This window comes from Thermobia domestica, chromosome 4 (genome assembly GCF_964235325.1).
Source record: "Thermobia domestica chromosome 4, izTheDome1.hap1.1, whole genome shotgun sequence".
NCBI classification, from domain to species: Eukaryota; Metazoa; Arthropoda; class Insecta; order Zygentoma; family Lepismatidae; genus Thermobia; species Thermobia domestica.
Window position 1 is genome coordinate 127,717,308 of NC_137457.1, and position 16,683 is coordinate 127,733,990.

General features: G+C 36.0%; 1 protein-coding gene across 1 annotated transcript in view; it reads right to left on the reverse strand.

The window, feature by feature from the left end:
- The window catches only part of LOC145683354 (hemolymph lipopolysaccharide-binding protein-like), a 536,466-nt gene that overhangs the window by 85,860 nt on the left and 433,923 nt on the right, over nt 1-16,683 (reverse strand). The window contains exon 3 of the mRNA XM_081754691.1: nt 2,077-2,322. Coding sequence (XP_081610817.1) covers nt 2,077-2,322 — 246 coding nt within the window. The remainder of the gene's footprint in view (nt 1-2,076; nt 2,323-16,683) is intronic.

Sequence of the window (16,683 nt, forward strand, 5' to 3'; positions counted from 1 at the left end):
TACGTAGTACACGAGATGTGGGACTATCAGTGGACCCGTTTCCTCAAGGAACACCCGGAAGTAAATGACGTGGTTAGAATCCACCCTATGATTTAAAAGGCCCGATTAGACCACGAGATACATTGTATGGGGGCCAGTTGATGCTACGTACCAATACTATAAAATAAAATAAGTGCGTATTAAATATGTAATCATTATTTCACTCTATCCCTATTGCCGCTTGGTAAAGAAGCGCCCTGCAATTCATCCTAAAACTTATGTTGGGAATAGAGAGTTTTCTAACATTTTCGGATTTCAGGGTATAATAAAGTACACGATATTATCGCAATAAAATTTATACCAGTCTGTTTTACCCTATCGTCATGGCGGTAAGTTTTATTCCTCTATGCAGAACATGCGGAGACACCCTGAATAACGCAGACGAATAATGTACTCACACGATTAAGGAGGGGGCTCTCACTGGTGTTTGGATTGTAGATGACGTGAGAAAGTCTGTTCAGAAAGGTTACGAAGTATTGAAGAACATGGGGTGTGGGAAAATGAAGTCACTGAGAGGGTAAGATGGTCACGGTAAGAATATAGTGAAACCACTACAAGCCTTCAAAATGGTAAGCTCTTATGCAAAGACAACAAACATCAGATCATCAATTGAAACACAATACAGTCGTCACAATCGGTATGGCACCATATTTTATCAACGAAAGTTTAGTCTCATGCAATTTGGGCTTAGAACATCACAAGGGAACACTTGTCGCAGGTACCTCTGAAGTACACTTATCGTAGAAGGTATATCTTCAAGTATTTGTTTAAAAAAGCACATAAATTCGAATATGTCCTACTCTGTGTTAAATCATTTTGAACAGCTAAATAGAAATTAAGTTTAACTATTTCTTTATTACTTCATATAACGAGGTGTGGACTGAAATAAACCATATGCATTTCTTTACAGCAGCCAACATATAAACCACAAGCTGGACAAGATTGTTATTTAAGTTTAGGTTATTATCATGATGAATGTCGCAACGGGTACGTGAAAGTAAAATGTATGATTATATTTCGCGATGCAAAATGACACGCAGTCTTCGATATTTTATATGGTTGTCACTGAATACACAAATATGTTGGATTCCAAAACATAAACTTGTTAAACTTTTGAAACATACTCGCACCAATAGTGACCTGATTTAACGCTCCTGGTCACAACTGCGCAGTGTCTCACGTAGTTTCCTCAATTTGTGTGATAGAAAAGATGTTTATTAATGTATTTTTAAGCCATGTATCCCGAACCTGTACTCTCGTAACACATAACTTGCTAAGAAGGTTACCTGACATGAACGTTTCAGATCTTACGCCAGTTGCGAAGCAGTTTCACTATAATTTTAGGGACAATCAGCTTAGAATATTGAGAGTGACTTTTCACTGTGGATTCTATACGTATTGCTTTCATTTATCATTGATGTTTTACCTCGAATTTTTTACACTGTAATCATATTGGGATGCTATGGCATAATTACAAATTACCTACTTTCATCACAAATGGAACGTAATGCCGACCAATGACGCACTGAGATGTTATATATTTTACACTATAACAAACTTCTATTTTAAATGCAGACTTCTGTATCATTGCTTTGTACACAGTAAGGAGATATCTCTAATATTCCGCTACCAGTATTCCATATCTTCTGCCACCACTAAACTTTACTAGTGCAGAAATATAAGTACGTGTTGCAAATGTGTGATTCCATGTCTCTGTGATGCTCTTGAAAATTTAATCAATATTGAACTAGCCTCTTAAGCTTAAACTACATGAACAATTAACATTTCTTACGAGGCTATATACATTTATTTATTAAAATTAAATATAGTGTAACAATTTCGACGGGTTAATGCTATCTTCATCAGACACTAACTTCAAGTGTCCAAGTGTTAGTGTCTCATGAAAATAGCGTTAAGTTGTCGAAAACATTACACTGTATTTTAGTTTTAGTTCATAATAGTATACACTCTGGTCAGAAGTGTTAGTTATTCTTCTAGCGAGTTCCAGAGTCGTGATGGTAGAATACAGTTACTTACCAAATATTGTAGTGAAAGTTCCATTATTTCTACGAAATCCAACAAACGACCACTCGCCGCATATATTCTTGGTTTCCCTAAACATCTTTAACAGAACTCGTGCTTCTGCGTCTGTGTTGATAATAGCTAAATGGCTAAATTCCTGTTCACAAATGGCTTTAGCTTCTTCATAACTTTTTGCTTCTGTATGAAACTTGTAGTGACCAATACCAGGGAAATATATGTAATCCTCAGGAGGCAGCGGAACTAATAGTAGATAAGATTAACTGTATTAGTTCTATTTTTAAAAATCATATATCTTCTTAAATACTGAAACAAACTACATGACACAATGAATAAATAATAAATAGAAAGATGGAATTTTAATTACGGTTAGCATTACTTTTTGAATTAATTACTGAAAAGCAAATTTTTCGAAGTTCACCCTCCTATTTACTCGAAACTTCTGCAGCGAATAAATTACTCAAATGTAAAACATGAGTGTTTTTGTATCGACCAATGTGGGAGCAAACTGGGAAATACATACATAGGGTATAATGACGCATTTTAGCAAACCATAGCTAGCAACATAAAACAAGAATTTCCTTGAATCAAGTGTAGTGAATTAAGGAATCAAAAGTAGAACATACTTTTTTCTTTATATTTCCGACCGTGGGGATAAAAGCTGTAAAGTATCCCTATATAGTGCATATAGGGCAATATGTGACCTCTTAGCAAGGCCATAACTAGCAACCAACAATGTGGATTTGCTTGAAACTCCTGCAGTGAGTAAAGAAATCAAAAGTAGGACATTCTTGTTTATAACTATTATCTACGTATATCTCTCTCAATCCCTCCCTCTCTCTCTTTATATATATATATATATATATATATATCAACGTCTGGGATGAAGTGGATAAACACCTCCCAAACTGCAAACATTGGGCAATACGTTACCATGTAGGAAGGCCATAACGAGTAATGCACTCAGTTGATTCGCTACACACTTTCCACATTTGTAGAGCAAGAAACAATAGAGGGAAAGCACCGGAATTGTAGTCGATGAGTCTAGGATACGGCGAATCACTTATGAATACAGTGTCATTATCTACTTGGAATGTGAGAAATGTTATGAATTGCTATTGCTACGGAGAGACTAATTAAATACATAGATGGATCTTTTATAAATATTGAACAAGAAGAGAGATAAGATTGGAACTGTTTACTAAGGTTTGAATTGTCGTTTGTACCTTTTTCGGGAAGTTATATCTTGAGTGTTTAGAAGATAATTACACAAACGATACTACAAATAAAACGATAATTACGAACAGTACATTAAACTATTGGACACTGAATTAAATTTGTTCTATCCTTGAGATATATGCTACATCTGGAATTATCGAGTTATCTTGTATTAATAAAAATACAATCACACCAGAATAAAGCGTGAATAAAAAATATGTACTAGTATGTCGATAATTTATCAGTGAACATAATGGTCTGTGCCATTTATACCATATCATTGATGACATGCACTGATTTGTATATTACTGGTAATTGGATGCAACCTGATATTCTACAAATACTTCGGAACATTTTCACCCACATGAACCAGGGGTTGCAAATCAGTAATTCCTGAGTAATTTCCACATGCGTGATTTCTTTGAATTTGCCGGCTAACGAGAGATGCACGAGGAACTTTCATCCTCACCCACTTCCACATATCGTAGAGCGACGTAATTTTGCATATGTAATCCTCCATACTGTGACGCTGGGTTCAAAAATATGAATACATTGTTCTTTATTGAAGGAATTGAAAAAGGCTATTTTGTATTAATGTGAATTTACAAAACAGTTTTCTCTTTTAGATTGTCACAAGCTATTAACAGAGAAAGGAAATACACAAAATCTCGAAGGTGACTGTGGTTAATTTTCCTGCGCAAATTTCGTATAATGTTTACTTGTTGAAGATTATGCTTGGTTACTAATAGGATAGACCATCACGATTTTGACAAAGTGACACCGCATTAAATGCGGAAATTTGGTTAATAGTTAAGAATCTATGGAGAAGTCATAGATAGATGTGGATAAGTCTAGAAATCATGTCATTAAAATCTTCCGGCGGTAACAGTCACGCTGTCCACGTGTGTACAAGTGTATCACGCCATGTATCTTGGGTGCGGTTTCTTGCTAATAGCCACTCAGGATGCAAAAGTTTCCATATTTGTGGATCTGACGAAAAGGAATGTACTGACTGATATGAGGTTTGGGTGTCTCCCTTGTAAAATAATAAAAAGGGACCTCAAGGTCTCAATGATTGATTCGGACACTGAATGACGCAGAGATTCGGAAATTCGGAGCTTCGAGATCCAGCAATTCGGGACGTCGGTTAACAAGTTGCTAAGTGTTAGAAGAATTCTACTGCAAGATATGTACGAGCACTTGTAGCATTATTAATTTCAAGCTAAGAGATGTCATGCAGTACTATAAAATGATTTGTCAGCCTATCGTAAAACTTTCAAGATTTTGAGAACTGAAGTCGCATATTCATATTTTATCTCCAATAACTTAAAAATTTGAGTATCTAGCCTGTCAATCGATCTATATTAATGCACCTAACTATCAATGAACTATCAGATATCACATTACTCTTGCTAAATCATATAATTATATGTTGGGGTATATTACTCGTTCAGTTATGGAATAAACTTACTTTTTAGAATTTATGTTCTCATTCCCTTAGGTTAAACCATTTTCTCCCATGTAAATCACGGTGTAATTTACCATGTTTCATTTGTGACATCCGCTACGGAAATAGCGTGAGCAGCTCTCTCATGAATGTGGAATTTAACGAGCTAAGTAAACAGACACAGGCCTGCACATCGCCACAAATGGGGGCTCGTCCAAAGCCTTTTTTCATTTTTTCATTTTTCGGAACGAAAAATTTTGTGGTGCTGCTATGACATCTTTCCTTGTTTGTTTGTGTTTTATGTTTATGTTTTGGTATTATGTTCATGGTGCATGTTAATTTAAGTGAATTATATAAGTTGTCGCATTGTCACAATTGTGTTATTGTGGATTCTAATGACAATTAGTGATCTGATTATATTGTTCATAGTACAATACCCCCTAAAATTTTTCCTTGTTTTCTTATTGCTAGTGGAAACAAAAAATAAATGAAGTAATTCGAAATGCCCTTCCATTGGTTTCCCTTTTTCACACATAAAAAATCTCCACCAAAGATTCATGCGTGGTATATTGCAAAATCGGGTGAGGCAAGTTGTAAATATTGTAGGAAATCTCTTTCTCAGAAAATCGCGCCTACGAAGGCCTTGCGCTCCGAGTTATGTCCCATGGCAAAGGAAGCAACAGATTTGCCAGTGCAGCAGTAGATTTGCCAGTGCCTACCTTACTTGAACCGCGGATAAACCATCCACAGCGGTATAGTTTTACCGGATACTGTTAATAGGGAACCGATAACGCAAACGGAGCGTTATAAGAGAAATCAACCTAAGTTTGAAGAAACTTGTAATAAAATGCCATACTTGACTCCATTGGAGAGTGGTCCTTGACTCCAGTGGTCGCGAGACGCACAATTTTCCTTAAGCCAGAACAACTGCCTAACCCTTCTAGTGAAGGTGCAATTAGTTTCCCTGAAGAATCTCCTGGCATTATGACGAGTGACTTTGAGTTCGATCCCAAGTTAGCGTCAACGCCTTTAAAAGAAAAACAGGAGCAAAAAGGTGCTTCGGAAGCGGTCGAGAATTAAGAAGTTTATTTTCCATTTGATATACCATCTCACGTGAGAGAACACTTGAAAGGTAAAGTCCCGGAAAATTCATCACCTGAATCAAGTAAATATGATTCCGATGAAGAAATTAAACAACTGGCGAAGAAGGAACTCTATCAGGAAAAGACTGCCCGTGAAGTGCTAATTTCGAGTCCTCTTTCATATGACTCAGGTAAAGAACTCAAGGAGATTATAAATGAAGACCCTTGCATTGAGAATTTAAGTTTTCCCAAATATCCGCAAATTACTTCTCACCCTTCTCAAGTGAAATATTCCCCCACTGCTGATAACGCAGTTGCAATATTATTATATAAGAATATTAGGCAAGAAATTTTAAATAATCACGAAATGAAGACTCCCCCAAAGGATTGATTACCCTTGGACGAGAATAAGGCAATAAATGTTAATTTACCCCCTCCGAAAGGACCCCAATTAGAAAATAGACAAAATATTGATGAATCAAGTGCACTGGAAGAAACAGAATATCGAGTAGCCATTGTCCCGGTATTGAAATTGCCGAAATTTAAAGGAAACCCTAAAGAATCTGTTGCTAGATACATTGATGAATATCAGACCATAGCTCGTGCTCTCAATAGGCTTGACCAGGAATGTATTTATTTAGCGGTCTGTCTTGAAAACTCGGCCCTTGATTGGTTTCTATGTCGTAAGGAAACTATTCAACAATTACGGTTTCGAGAATTGAAGCAAATGATTTCTCAAGTTTTTCCTGATGATTTGTATAAAGGTCAGTTTGTAGAAAAGTTAAAGAGAGAACGACTCTCTACTCGTTTTCCACCTGAAAACTTCGCGTATACTTTAATACGATACTGGAAATTCGTAAGACCTGAAATTGGAGAGATAGAGTTTTTACTTCTTCTATATAAGGTAATGCCTTCCAATTATGTTCAGGCCTTAGTCTTAAAGGAAGTATTAACCATAGATCAAGCTATTCATGTGCTGCGATTATTGTATTTAGCTGACATTTATACTAAATCTCATCGGGAAATGAAGAGAAGATGTAGAGAATTAAAAAGAACACATCATCTAAAACCTTATATGGGCGATAGAACCAATTCATTTGTTATAAGAATGTGGACGTATAAACTCGAAATCGGGAGAGACGGCAAGACAATTGAAGTGAAAGGAGCTCTAACGAATTTGTGTGATCAAAGATTGCCCACGATTCCTATTCGAATTTTTGATAGAAAGGTAGATGCTTTGTTAGATACTGGTTGGCAGATCTCTGTTTTGGCCGAAGTAATGATTACTCAGAATTTCCCCATTACTAATCGAATGCGTGCCACAATTCGTTTGCGCACGTTAGGAGATAATTTATCTCAAGTACTTCCCGTGGTTCGGTTAAGTTTCCAAGTTGGAACCTATTATCGAATATCGCGTCGTTTATGGTTAAACGTAGCATTAGGCAAACAATCTCAATTAGACTAGAAAATGGTTCTAGGAATAGATTTCATTCAGCGCTGTACGTACGGCATAGGGTTACAGTCCATTCTTATTAAAGTCAATCAAAGTCATCCAAACATGAAGTTTAATGTTCAGTATCTGCCAAGTCGTAAGGAACAAACAGTACTGAATTTATCACATGTTCAGTTTTACAACAAAAATGGTAACCCTAGGACAAATACAAACGTTAGCTCAACATCTGTATCGCCTACGAACTTAGACGTGATTCAAAGCAGTTTAGAACTCTATGATTCAATCTCCTTTTCTGCAGACGTTCATTGTTATTCACAACCCGAGAACGAATGTCCTATTTTGAAGATCGACTGTATTGAAACGGAATCATCGCGTAATTTAATCAAAACTGCCGAGCTCAGGCAAATAGCTGCTGGGAAAGATGGTTTTGTACAAGTTAAGCCAAGTTATCCTATAATTGGAGATCATTATGTGGAACCGAATGACGTTCTGCATCGATCTTATTCATGTTTAATACCACAACAACTTATGTAGAAGAAAATGGGTATGCCAAACTGCCAGTGTTTAATTTGAGTAAATGGGACGTGACTATGCCAGACGCTCAAATCATATGACATTTAGAGGAATGTTTTCCTACACCAGAGGCAAGAGTGAACATGGTTAAAGCCAGCTCACTCTCCCCTGAGAAAACTGAGGAACCGAAATCTAAACTAGAACACGATATTGGTAAGGAAATTGATATTTCCTCGGACCTGTCCCATGAAGATCGAAAAAGTAGTAGATCTATTAACTGAATTTCAAGATATCTTAGCCTGGCCAATAGATGATATGACCGTAACGCATGAATATGAGCACGGAATTGAATTAATTTCCAACATTCCTGTATAGAGAGATCTTAGAGACTACGAAATCCATGAAATAAGAAATAGCGAGATTGCTCAAACAAAACATGATTTCTCCTTGTAGGTCCCCTTATGCGTCTCCGGTTATATTAGTCAACAAGAGAGATAATTCTAAGAGATTAGTAGTGGATTACAGAAAGTTAAACCTTATTATATCATGGTGTAATTTACTATAATTCATTTGTGACATCCGCTACGGAAATAGCGTGAGCAGTTCTCTCATGAATGTGGAATTTAACGGGCTAAGTAAACAGAAAGAGATATGCACATCGTCACAATACCTATGTAAATCATGTGGTAATGTGCAATGTACAAACTCAGCACTGCTGTGTTATAGTTTCGAATGTGAGGTAACGTCTAGTGGTTCAAAATCAATTACTACACTTAAGAAAGCAGCGTTGCAACATCAAAGAAGAACTTGCAACAAGGAAATGACTGCATGGATACAAAGATATGGAATGATTAAAGTGTGAGGTGAAGAGAAAACACGAAGTATGATGGATTTCATACACAGGGTTGTGCATCTGTTTGGCCAACATTCGAGCTGTGAACGAGTGCGTTTTTTTTTCATTAGGCGGACAACTTTTGTCGGCATGTCACACTCTATGTTTATTTTTCCCAAGCTTTACTTAGTGCTTTACTTTACTTAGTGATAAATGTGTTATTTTGTTATCACTTCCCAAGATGTACATTATTGCTTCTGTAGAAAACATATAATATTATAGTTTCTTTTTGCAGCAATTAGACGGCAACAGTCATAATGCAGTCTTGAGTTATTAAATCGATGTATTTCATTCTTATTTCATTCTTTCTTTATTTATATATGTATTTATGCAAGGGAATCACTCAACATAGGGTTCGGGCCTCAAACTCCGGGATCACATCGATCTTTTACGTGGGTCTAGGATTTCGGAAGGAAATGGCCCTAGCTTTTTAGCAAATACCGTCCCTGTTTTCGCCTAGTGGGAATGAAGAAAACTAGGGATAACAGTAGTAAGCCACCCCGTAAATGCAGCCGAGTCAGCAAATTTTTTCTCGATTTTGAATGGTTGATAGAGGTTACGTGATGTTAGGTCCCACACACGCTGGAAATTCAAATTTAGCCACGCCCCAGGTCACGTGGTATAACATCATGACACCCTGTGGGAAAATATCTCACTCTGGATTTTTACAATTCTTCCTCTTTTACGGGTAAGATGAGTGCTTTTAATCTTTATTTTGATTGGCTGATAGAGGTCACGTGCTATTAGGTGCTAGGATTTTTGAAATTCCTTCTCATTTACGGGTATCCTCTTTGACGAGTACTTTGCTTCTTCTTGGCTGATAGAGGTCACATGATCTTCGACCCACCACAACGTGAACTGGTTACATGGTTTAACGTTATGGGTCACCTTGTGTGAAATTCCTGACTTTTTCACGGTCAGGATGTTTTAAAATTCGTCTCCTTTTATGCGTAGTCTCTTTGATGAGTGCTTTGGTACATCGATTCTGATTGGTTGATAAAAGCCACGTTATCTTAGCCAATGTGGGAAATTTAAATTTTAGGTTACGTGGTATGACGTCATGCTGTTATATGGTACACCTTCTGCCGTGATTTTAGAATTCCGTATTCTTTTATGGTTATCCTTTTTGGTACCTTGAAGTTCCCTTGTAGAATTCGACCCCTCCTTAAATAACACTTTTTGGTATCATGATATTGTATTGAAGTTCACCTTAAATATTATGGATCTCTTTGACAGGTAAGATGATTACCAGCTTTCTTACATTGATAGAGAATTAGTCTACCTTATATGTTCTCGTGTAGAGATTTTGTACAGAATCTTGCTCTTGAATTAGCATGTCTCTCAAAGAATACGTTTATTGTCTAACAACGGTGAAAGAGGAGGCCATCCTAGTTCCTTGAAAATAAACTAAAGAGATGCTGCTTTGCTAAAATCTGATTGGTTCATAGTTAGAACTCTTACAAAACATTGTTGTGAGTTTAAGCGATTTCTTAAACACTCAGGCTTTTGTTACTCAGTAAGCGTTTCATTAATGAAAACGTGTTGCCAGATTATTAAAATCTAAACTGCTACAATTGTTTTTGAAACGATTCCGCAGAGTGCAAGAATTTTCAAACTAAAAATTTTTTGAATTTAACATATTTAGAAACAAAGATTCTTTCGAACTAAATTTCAAAACCAAAATTTTTAGAAGCAAAAATTTAGAACTAAAGAAATTGAAAATTTTCAAAAAATTTTTCAAAACAAACAAAATTTGTCCAACTAAATTTTCAAGCCTAACTTTTTCGATTAAAAATATTCAAATTAAAACATTTTAACATGAAAAATTTGAAACTAAAAAATTCAAAAAATATTTGACCTAAATTTTCAAACCAAAATTTTTCGAATTAAACCAATTTTTAAAAACAAAATTTTTGAAGTAAAAAGTAAAAATTCAACTAAAAATTCTTAAATTAATTTTATCGAACGAAGTATTTTCAAATTAATCACTTAAAACAATCTTGGAAACATTTTCACCTCAAATTCTCAAATCAAATTTTCAAGATTACTATTATTTGAAAATGACTGTTCAGGGTTTCCAGAAATGATATATATATATATATATATATATATATATATATATATATATATATATATATATATATATATATATATTTACATTTGTTGCATTTAACGAAAGTATTTGGTCTTCTCATACAATTTTATTAACATGATAAGTAGAAAATCTAGGTCAATGAATACATTGAAGATGTCATCCTCGAATCTGCAGACGTATTCTGTAAAGAAAAAGAGGAAGAATTAGATTACTTTATAAATGTATCTTACCTGAAAAATAAAAACGAGTAAATATTGATAAGAGAGAAATAAAACTTACTCATCAAGATGGATATGTAGCACCCTTTGGTCAGTTCCCTCTTCCTCCTCGGGGTGCGAGATGATTGCTTTTTCTTCTCTTGATGGCAGTGTTGTTGGTTTATGAAGTGTTATGAGTACGATATGACTGTGTGTTTTTCGTGGTGCCGCTGCTCTATGATCAGGGAAAAACGGAACAGGAAAAATATTATGTTATAATGGCATCATCGGGTAATTATAGTTTTGCTTCATCTTCTTTCTCTTGTTCCATCTTCCGTGTTTTAACGTACCCGTATCATACGAATTGAGTTCTTTAAATCACCGTTTTGTGTACAGGATGCGCTCAGGCTTTTGTTCTTTACGAGTGACGCTGGTATGATCTTTGGTTCTGCATACTTTATGAGGGATGGTAATGGTGACTGACTTGTCCACGGCTTTGATTTGTAATTATTTAAGGTGTTGAAATGTAAATGTTGTTCTGCTTCGTAGTTTAAGTTAAGTACTCTAATTTTGCATATGTAGCTGGTGTCTGGATTATATATTTCTAAACTACAGTTTTTGACCCTTCACTAACAAATGTCTTGATGTAGGCTCGTTGTCCATAAAAATCCATCTCATCTCATAAACATCCCAAATACGTTGAAGGTTCAATGGTTGGCTCCCCCGGTTTTTCTGTAAATATCATAGAATCAGTGTCAAAATATAAAACACGTTCCTGCAAAATTTCCAGGTACTTCTACAGTTCCAGACGTGCCTGACGTGTTGTAAATGCACATAAAACGACATTTTTGTTTCACTTTTGAACAGGAACATGTTAGTTGTACTCCCAGAATGCATACAACATGGTATCGTTGATGGGTACAATTTAATGAAGTTCAATGACGGGGGAAGTGAGTTTTCCATAAAATTCTTCGGGCCGGTCAATAATAGTAGTCTGGCTAAAGTTTGTACTTTGCGATAGCTTGCCTTATAGAGCATTAAGAATTAAGAGAATTAGATGAACTTCTTCGTGCACGATTATTTTATATTTTGGCCGGATCCAAAGCAAAACCTTCACGCTATATAACGGTTTGTATAAATTTCATTTTCTCTTCTTCGGTGACACATGAACTTGGCCATCCAGAAACTTCCATTTTCTATTTTAAAAACATGTTGATATATTCCGTGAACAAGCCACCTGTTTTCGTGATGGGATCATATTGTTCAATGTCATACTCCCAAATCGCAAACATTTCCACCGGTTGAGATTCTAATTCTATTGCCTTTTGTAACTCGTATGATACCCATGTTCTAGTGAGGATTCGCTCCTGATCGTTGTGCGTACACGTTGCTGGAGGGTCTAGGTTCATTTCCTCGGCACAAGCAGCGCACAGTGGAAAAAGTAGTTTCTTGTTGCATCAATCTGGAAGGACACCATGATAAAGATGTCGACTTGGCAATATCGTCATTTTGAACAGACCATTGACTTTATTTACTGGTGGTACATTTTCATCACTCTGTAGATAAATTCTAGGGTTTCTTACAGGGTATTTAGCGAACTTATTAATGATCGGATACAGAGAAATAATATCGAGAAATTTTGTTTTTCTCCTGCTTTTTCAACGAATTGATAGTGCATTTTCACACAATTAGTTTTCCCTCCAGAAAAGTTATCTCTTGGATTTTATGGGCTGCGATTTATGTACGGGTGACTCTTGAGATATGTTTAAATCCACACTCCTACATTTCATGTACAATTTATCACAATTCACGCAGTCTTGCATTTTTTCGTCGCGTTCTTTTATAACGGAATTCCATGGTGTCTTCCGGATTACCGTAAATGGGTTGATTATGACCTGTAGATACACACACTTTACAGCGATGATGAAAACAGCCGGCATGCTCATAGACGTGCTCCTCTAAGGTCTCTGGATCTTGGTAGTAGATATCAACACGGAATCCCGCAATAAACACTTATTTTCTTCGAGCTGCATGTACGATTTGTTTTCCTTAGTTTTTTTCAAGGTAGGGCAGCCATTGTACTGCATCGATTGATTGTGTACTTCTCCATTGATAATCATGTGCCGGTAGAATTCCAATTGTATCGGGCTTGAGGCAATTTCGACGGAATACTAAACTGAAAGCACTTACAATCGTTATCGTCTCCAAGAAGGGATTTACTTTAGTTTCTGCTTCAAACGACGTCATAAACGAAACACATGCTTGCCGCAGGACATTCACATCATGAATGCAATAGTTGATAATTTCCTTCTGGAAATGGAACGTGTTATTAAGATGGTCGTTTTATCACTGCATGCGCTTGTTCCTCTCTTCAATGGGCATTTCATTTCAATCATAATGGTTTGTTTTAGGAAGTGGTCCAATATACGATTGAAATTCCACGGTGTTGAAGAAATGTGGGAAGTAGCCTTTGGTTGCAGGTAAAGTGAACGCTTTCTACAATCTGCTTAATACCATAGGTAGGAAGTTCAAAGAGTCAATGAATGTTAGATTATTTAATGTTAAACTCAATTTCTTGTCCCATTTAATACGACGTTAGGTTTCCATTGACATTTCTCTTTAGAATAAAATGTAGATCGTAACCCTTCGAATTGTGAGCGAGGCAGAAAATCCTATTTATGTTGGGACGACGTTCGTAAATACTGAAGAAAATCATAAATTGGATCCTCTCCTTGGAAAATATGCTGTCGCCGATCATACGTACTGCAGGATTGTTGGGTATTATCATTTTCAACACATCCATAACATACGTGTTGTGCAACCAATAAATTCGGGACGTGTGCAAAAATGTTCTTGTCCTGCATGGATTCTATATCGTAGAAAATCAATAATGCTTTCTTTGCATGCATGAGTGAAGGAACACCAGAGTTCAAGCATTGCTGACTAGGAAGCATGAAACATTGATGCGATCCTGGAACAATCTTCTTACAAACATTACAAAAGATTTCAATGCAGTCATAAATGTGTTGCCGACTTCGTAAAAAAGAACATCTGGTACATTGTCTCTGTAACATCTAGTACATTGTTTCACTATATTTCATAGAGGTTCCCCTTGGTGATATGGAGCATTCCGATGGTTATTAAAACATTCTTCGTCGTAAAATTGACGATTGCTGTCATTGCACAATATCAGCGTTTGGGTCTTGTCACATGCAGGTCTTTGGATATATTTCGAACAAGTTACACGACAATTTTTAACATTTTCATTACGTTTACTCTAATTTTAATGGCACGTTTCACAATAGAACTTGGAGGCAAAACAAGCAGTTAAAGATTGGATGATATCAAACTGACCAGCGAAACAAATCAAATTTATGGGAGAACGATTTTCATCGTTGGGCCCTTCGTACATGATGTCGTGGCCTGAGAAACTAGTATACACTATAATTGTATATTCTTTCAGATAAGACTGGAATTCTCGGTTTTCATTTACACTGTCATCATGGTCCAAATCCACTCCTGCATTTGCACACAAGACATCCACTTCTTGGTTCACATCACATTTAGCTTGATGTTGACACTGTGTATAACGTTTCATATCTACACTCTTGTATTTCTTCAGGCCAATAACAATGACAAAGTCGTACGCCAGACATATTGAACTTCAATTTTTACGCGTACAATCCCTAGTTTCCTTCGTAGCAGCTCCTCATATTAAAGTACACGTTGCCGCAGACCACCATAGCCACGTGGAATAGCAACACGATGAAAATGCAACAGGATGTGAATGGCTCGTGAAGAAGAAACGAATTGTTTCTTTAAAATACCCTTTCGAACGACGCCCACATCGTCTCCAGTGTCAGGTTTCGTGTTTGGCGAAAGCTTACCCAAATGTCTTGTTGGTGCTTCGTGAAGATATTACCGATAAACCAACCATCGCCATATCCTCGACACTAGCTAGTAAATGATCCAGCATTGCTTGAAATCTGTTGTGTACGTATTGAATGATATCAGTTCCTACGGGAGGTGCATTAAGTTGTACCTACACTATCCCGACCCTTAATATTAAATCGTCTCTAATGACGAGTGATTTCGTTACGAACCTTGAAACCCGATTCGGCCATAAGTTAAAACGAAAAAAACAAACAAACAGGTAGAATTACAGTAAAAAGAAATATGTAAGATTGAAGGCAGCGTTGATTTACTACAAAAGAAAGAAGAAAGAAAAGTCTTAATTACCTGATAAACAAGAAATCATAATGTTTGTGATAAATTCATGTGAAGGCCATGAGTTTGATTCCAGGGCTTTCATAGTCCCATTATTAAACTACACGTACTAGAAATCATTTTTTTTGGATACAATCTCTTAAATAATTATGTTACTGAAATGAGTGCTTTATTGCTGTCATACTGGAAATCAAACTCGAGACCATTACATCAGAATGTAATTTACGCACAACTCTGTAATGATAAAAACAATGCATGAAATGTATGAATCTTTTAACAGTGCTGAGATACGACAAAGTACGTATAAGCATTTTTCCCTCAAATGATGCAAGACATTCATCAAACATTAATGTAACGCACATGCAATTTTCAAAACAAAATCTGTAGAGTTTAAAACTTTTAATGAAATATTCATACATTCTTTTTTCCTTGTGGCTAAGCGGTTCGCGTATGTCTCTAACGTGAAAGGCCCTGGTTCAATTCTCGTTCGATTGGTTTCCTTTTGTCGTCAGGGCGATGTCAAACCTTTTGAGGAATATAATAATATTCTCATGCGTAGTTTTCAAAATTTTGTAAAGCATTCTTTTCGAAACTAAGCTAAATGCTTAGCGTACACATCTATGGCCATGGTTCAATTCCCGGCGGAAGTTCATATTCAACGTTAAACTCTATTCCTAGCCCCCACTACTGAAGGAACGCTAATCCAAAATAAACAAACCGTATCATTTTCACAGAACACGATACTTCAAATGTATGGGTTTTGTAGCGTTTCCATCCGCCGTCAAAGCCAGAGTAATTGCCAAGAGGCCAACATACATGGATAATGTGGTCGCAAGATATGTTGATCCGTCAGCAACACCCTCAACCAACTACAGAGGGATCTACGAGAGCGGACGTCTCCCTACTATATTCAGAGCAGGATTCAGACAGTGAAAGATAGTTAAGCATTTATCTAATGATCCAATATTTACACCACACAAACAACCAAATATACTTATGTCTTATAAATGAGAACAACCACAATTCAACTTAACAATTTTATTAACAATATATTTACAATTCATATCTGATCTATCAGATATTTAATAGCAATAAACTATTCTCCGTCGATAAATATGTAATATGTAATAGCTTCAAATCTCAAATTAAATCCTTCAATATTCAGCAAAATGACAATAATCATTAATGCGTTTCATTTTAAGATTTACAAAAATACCTAAAAGTTTCAATATTTAGTGTTATTTAATGTCTTAATAACGAGAGAGAACGATTCTTTGTAATGCCTCTGAATCTCGAGTAATAATAATCATTCATGTACTAATAATTCAAAAAGTCAAAAATTCTGAGGGGGAATTGAATTCTAAATTCAATTTAGACAAAGAGAAAAATTTAATATCATACGTTAAAGAGAAGAATTACTTTAATTAAAATTCAATAATGACAACGCTATAGCAGTGTCTCAGCCCATACGTCTAACGCA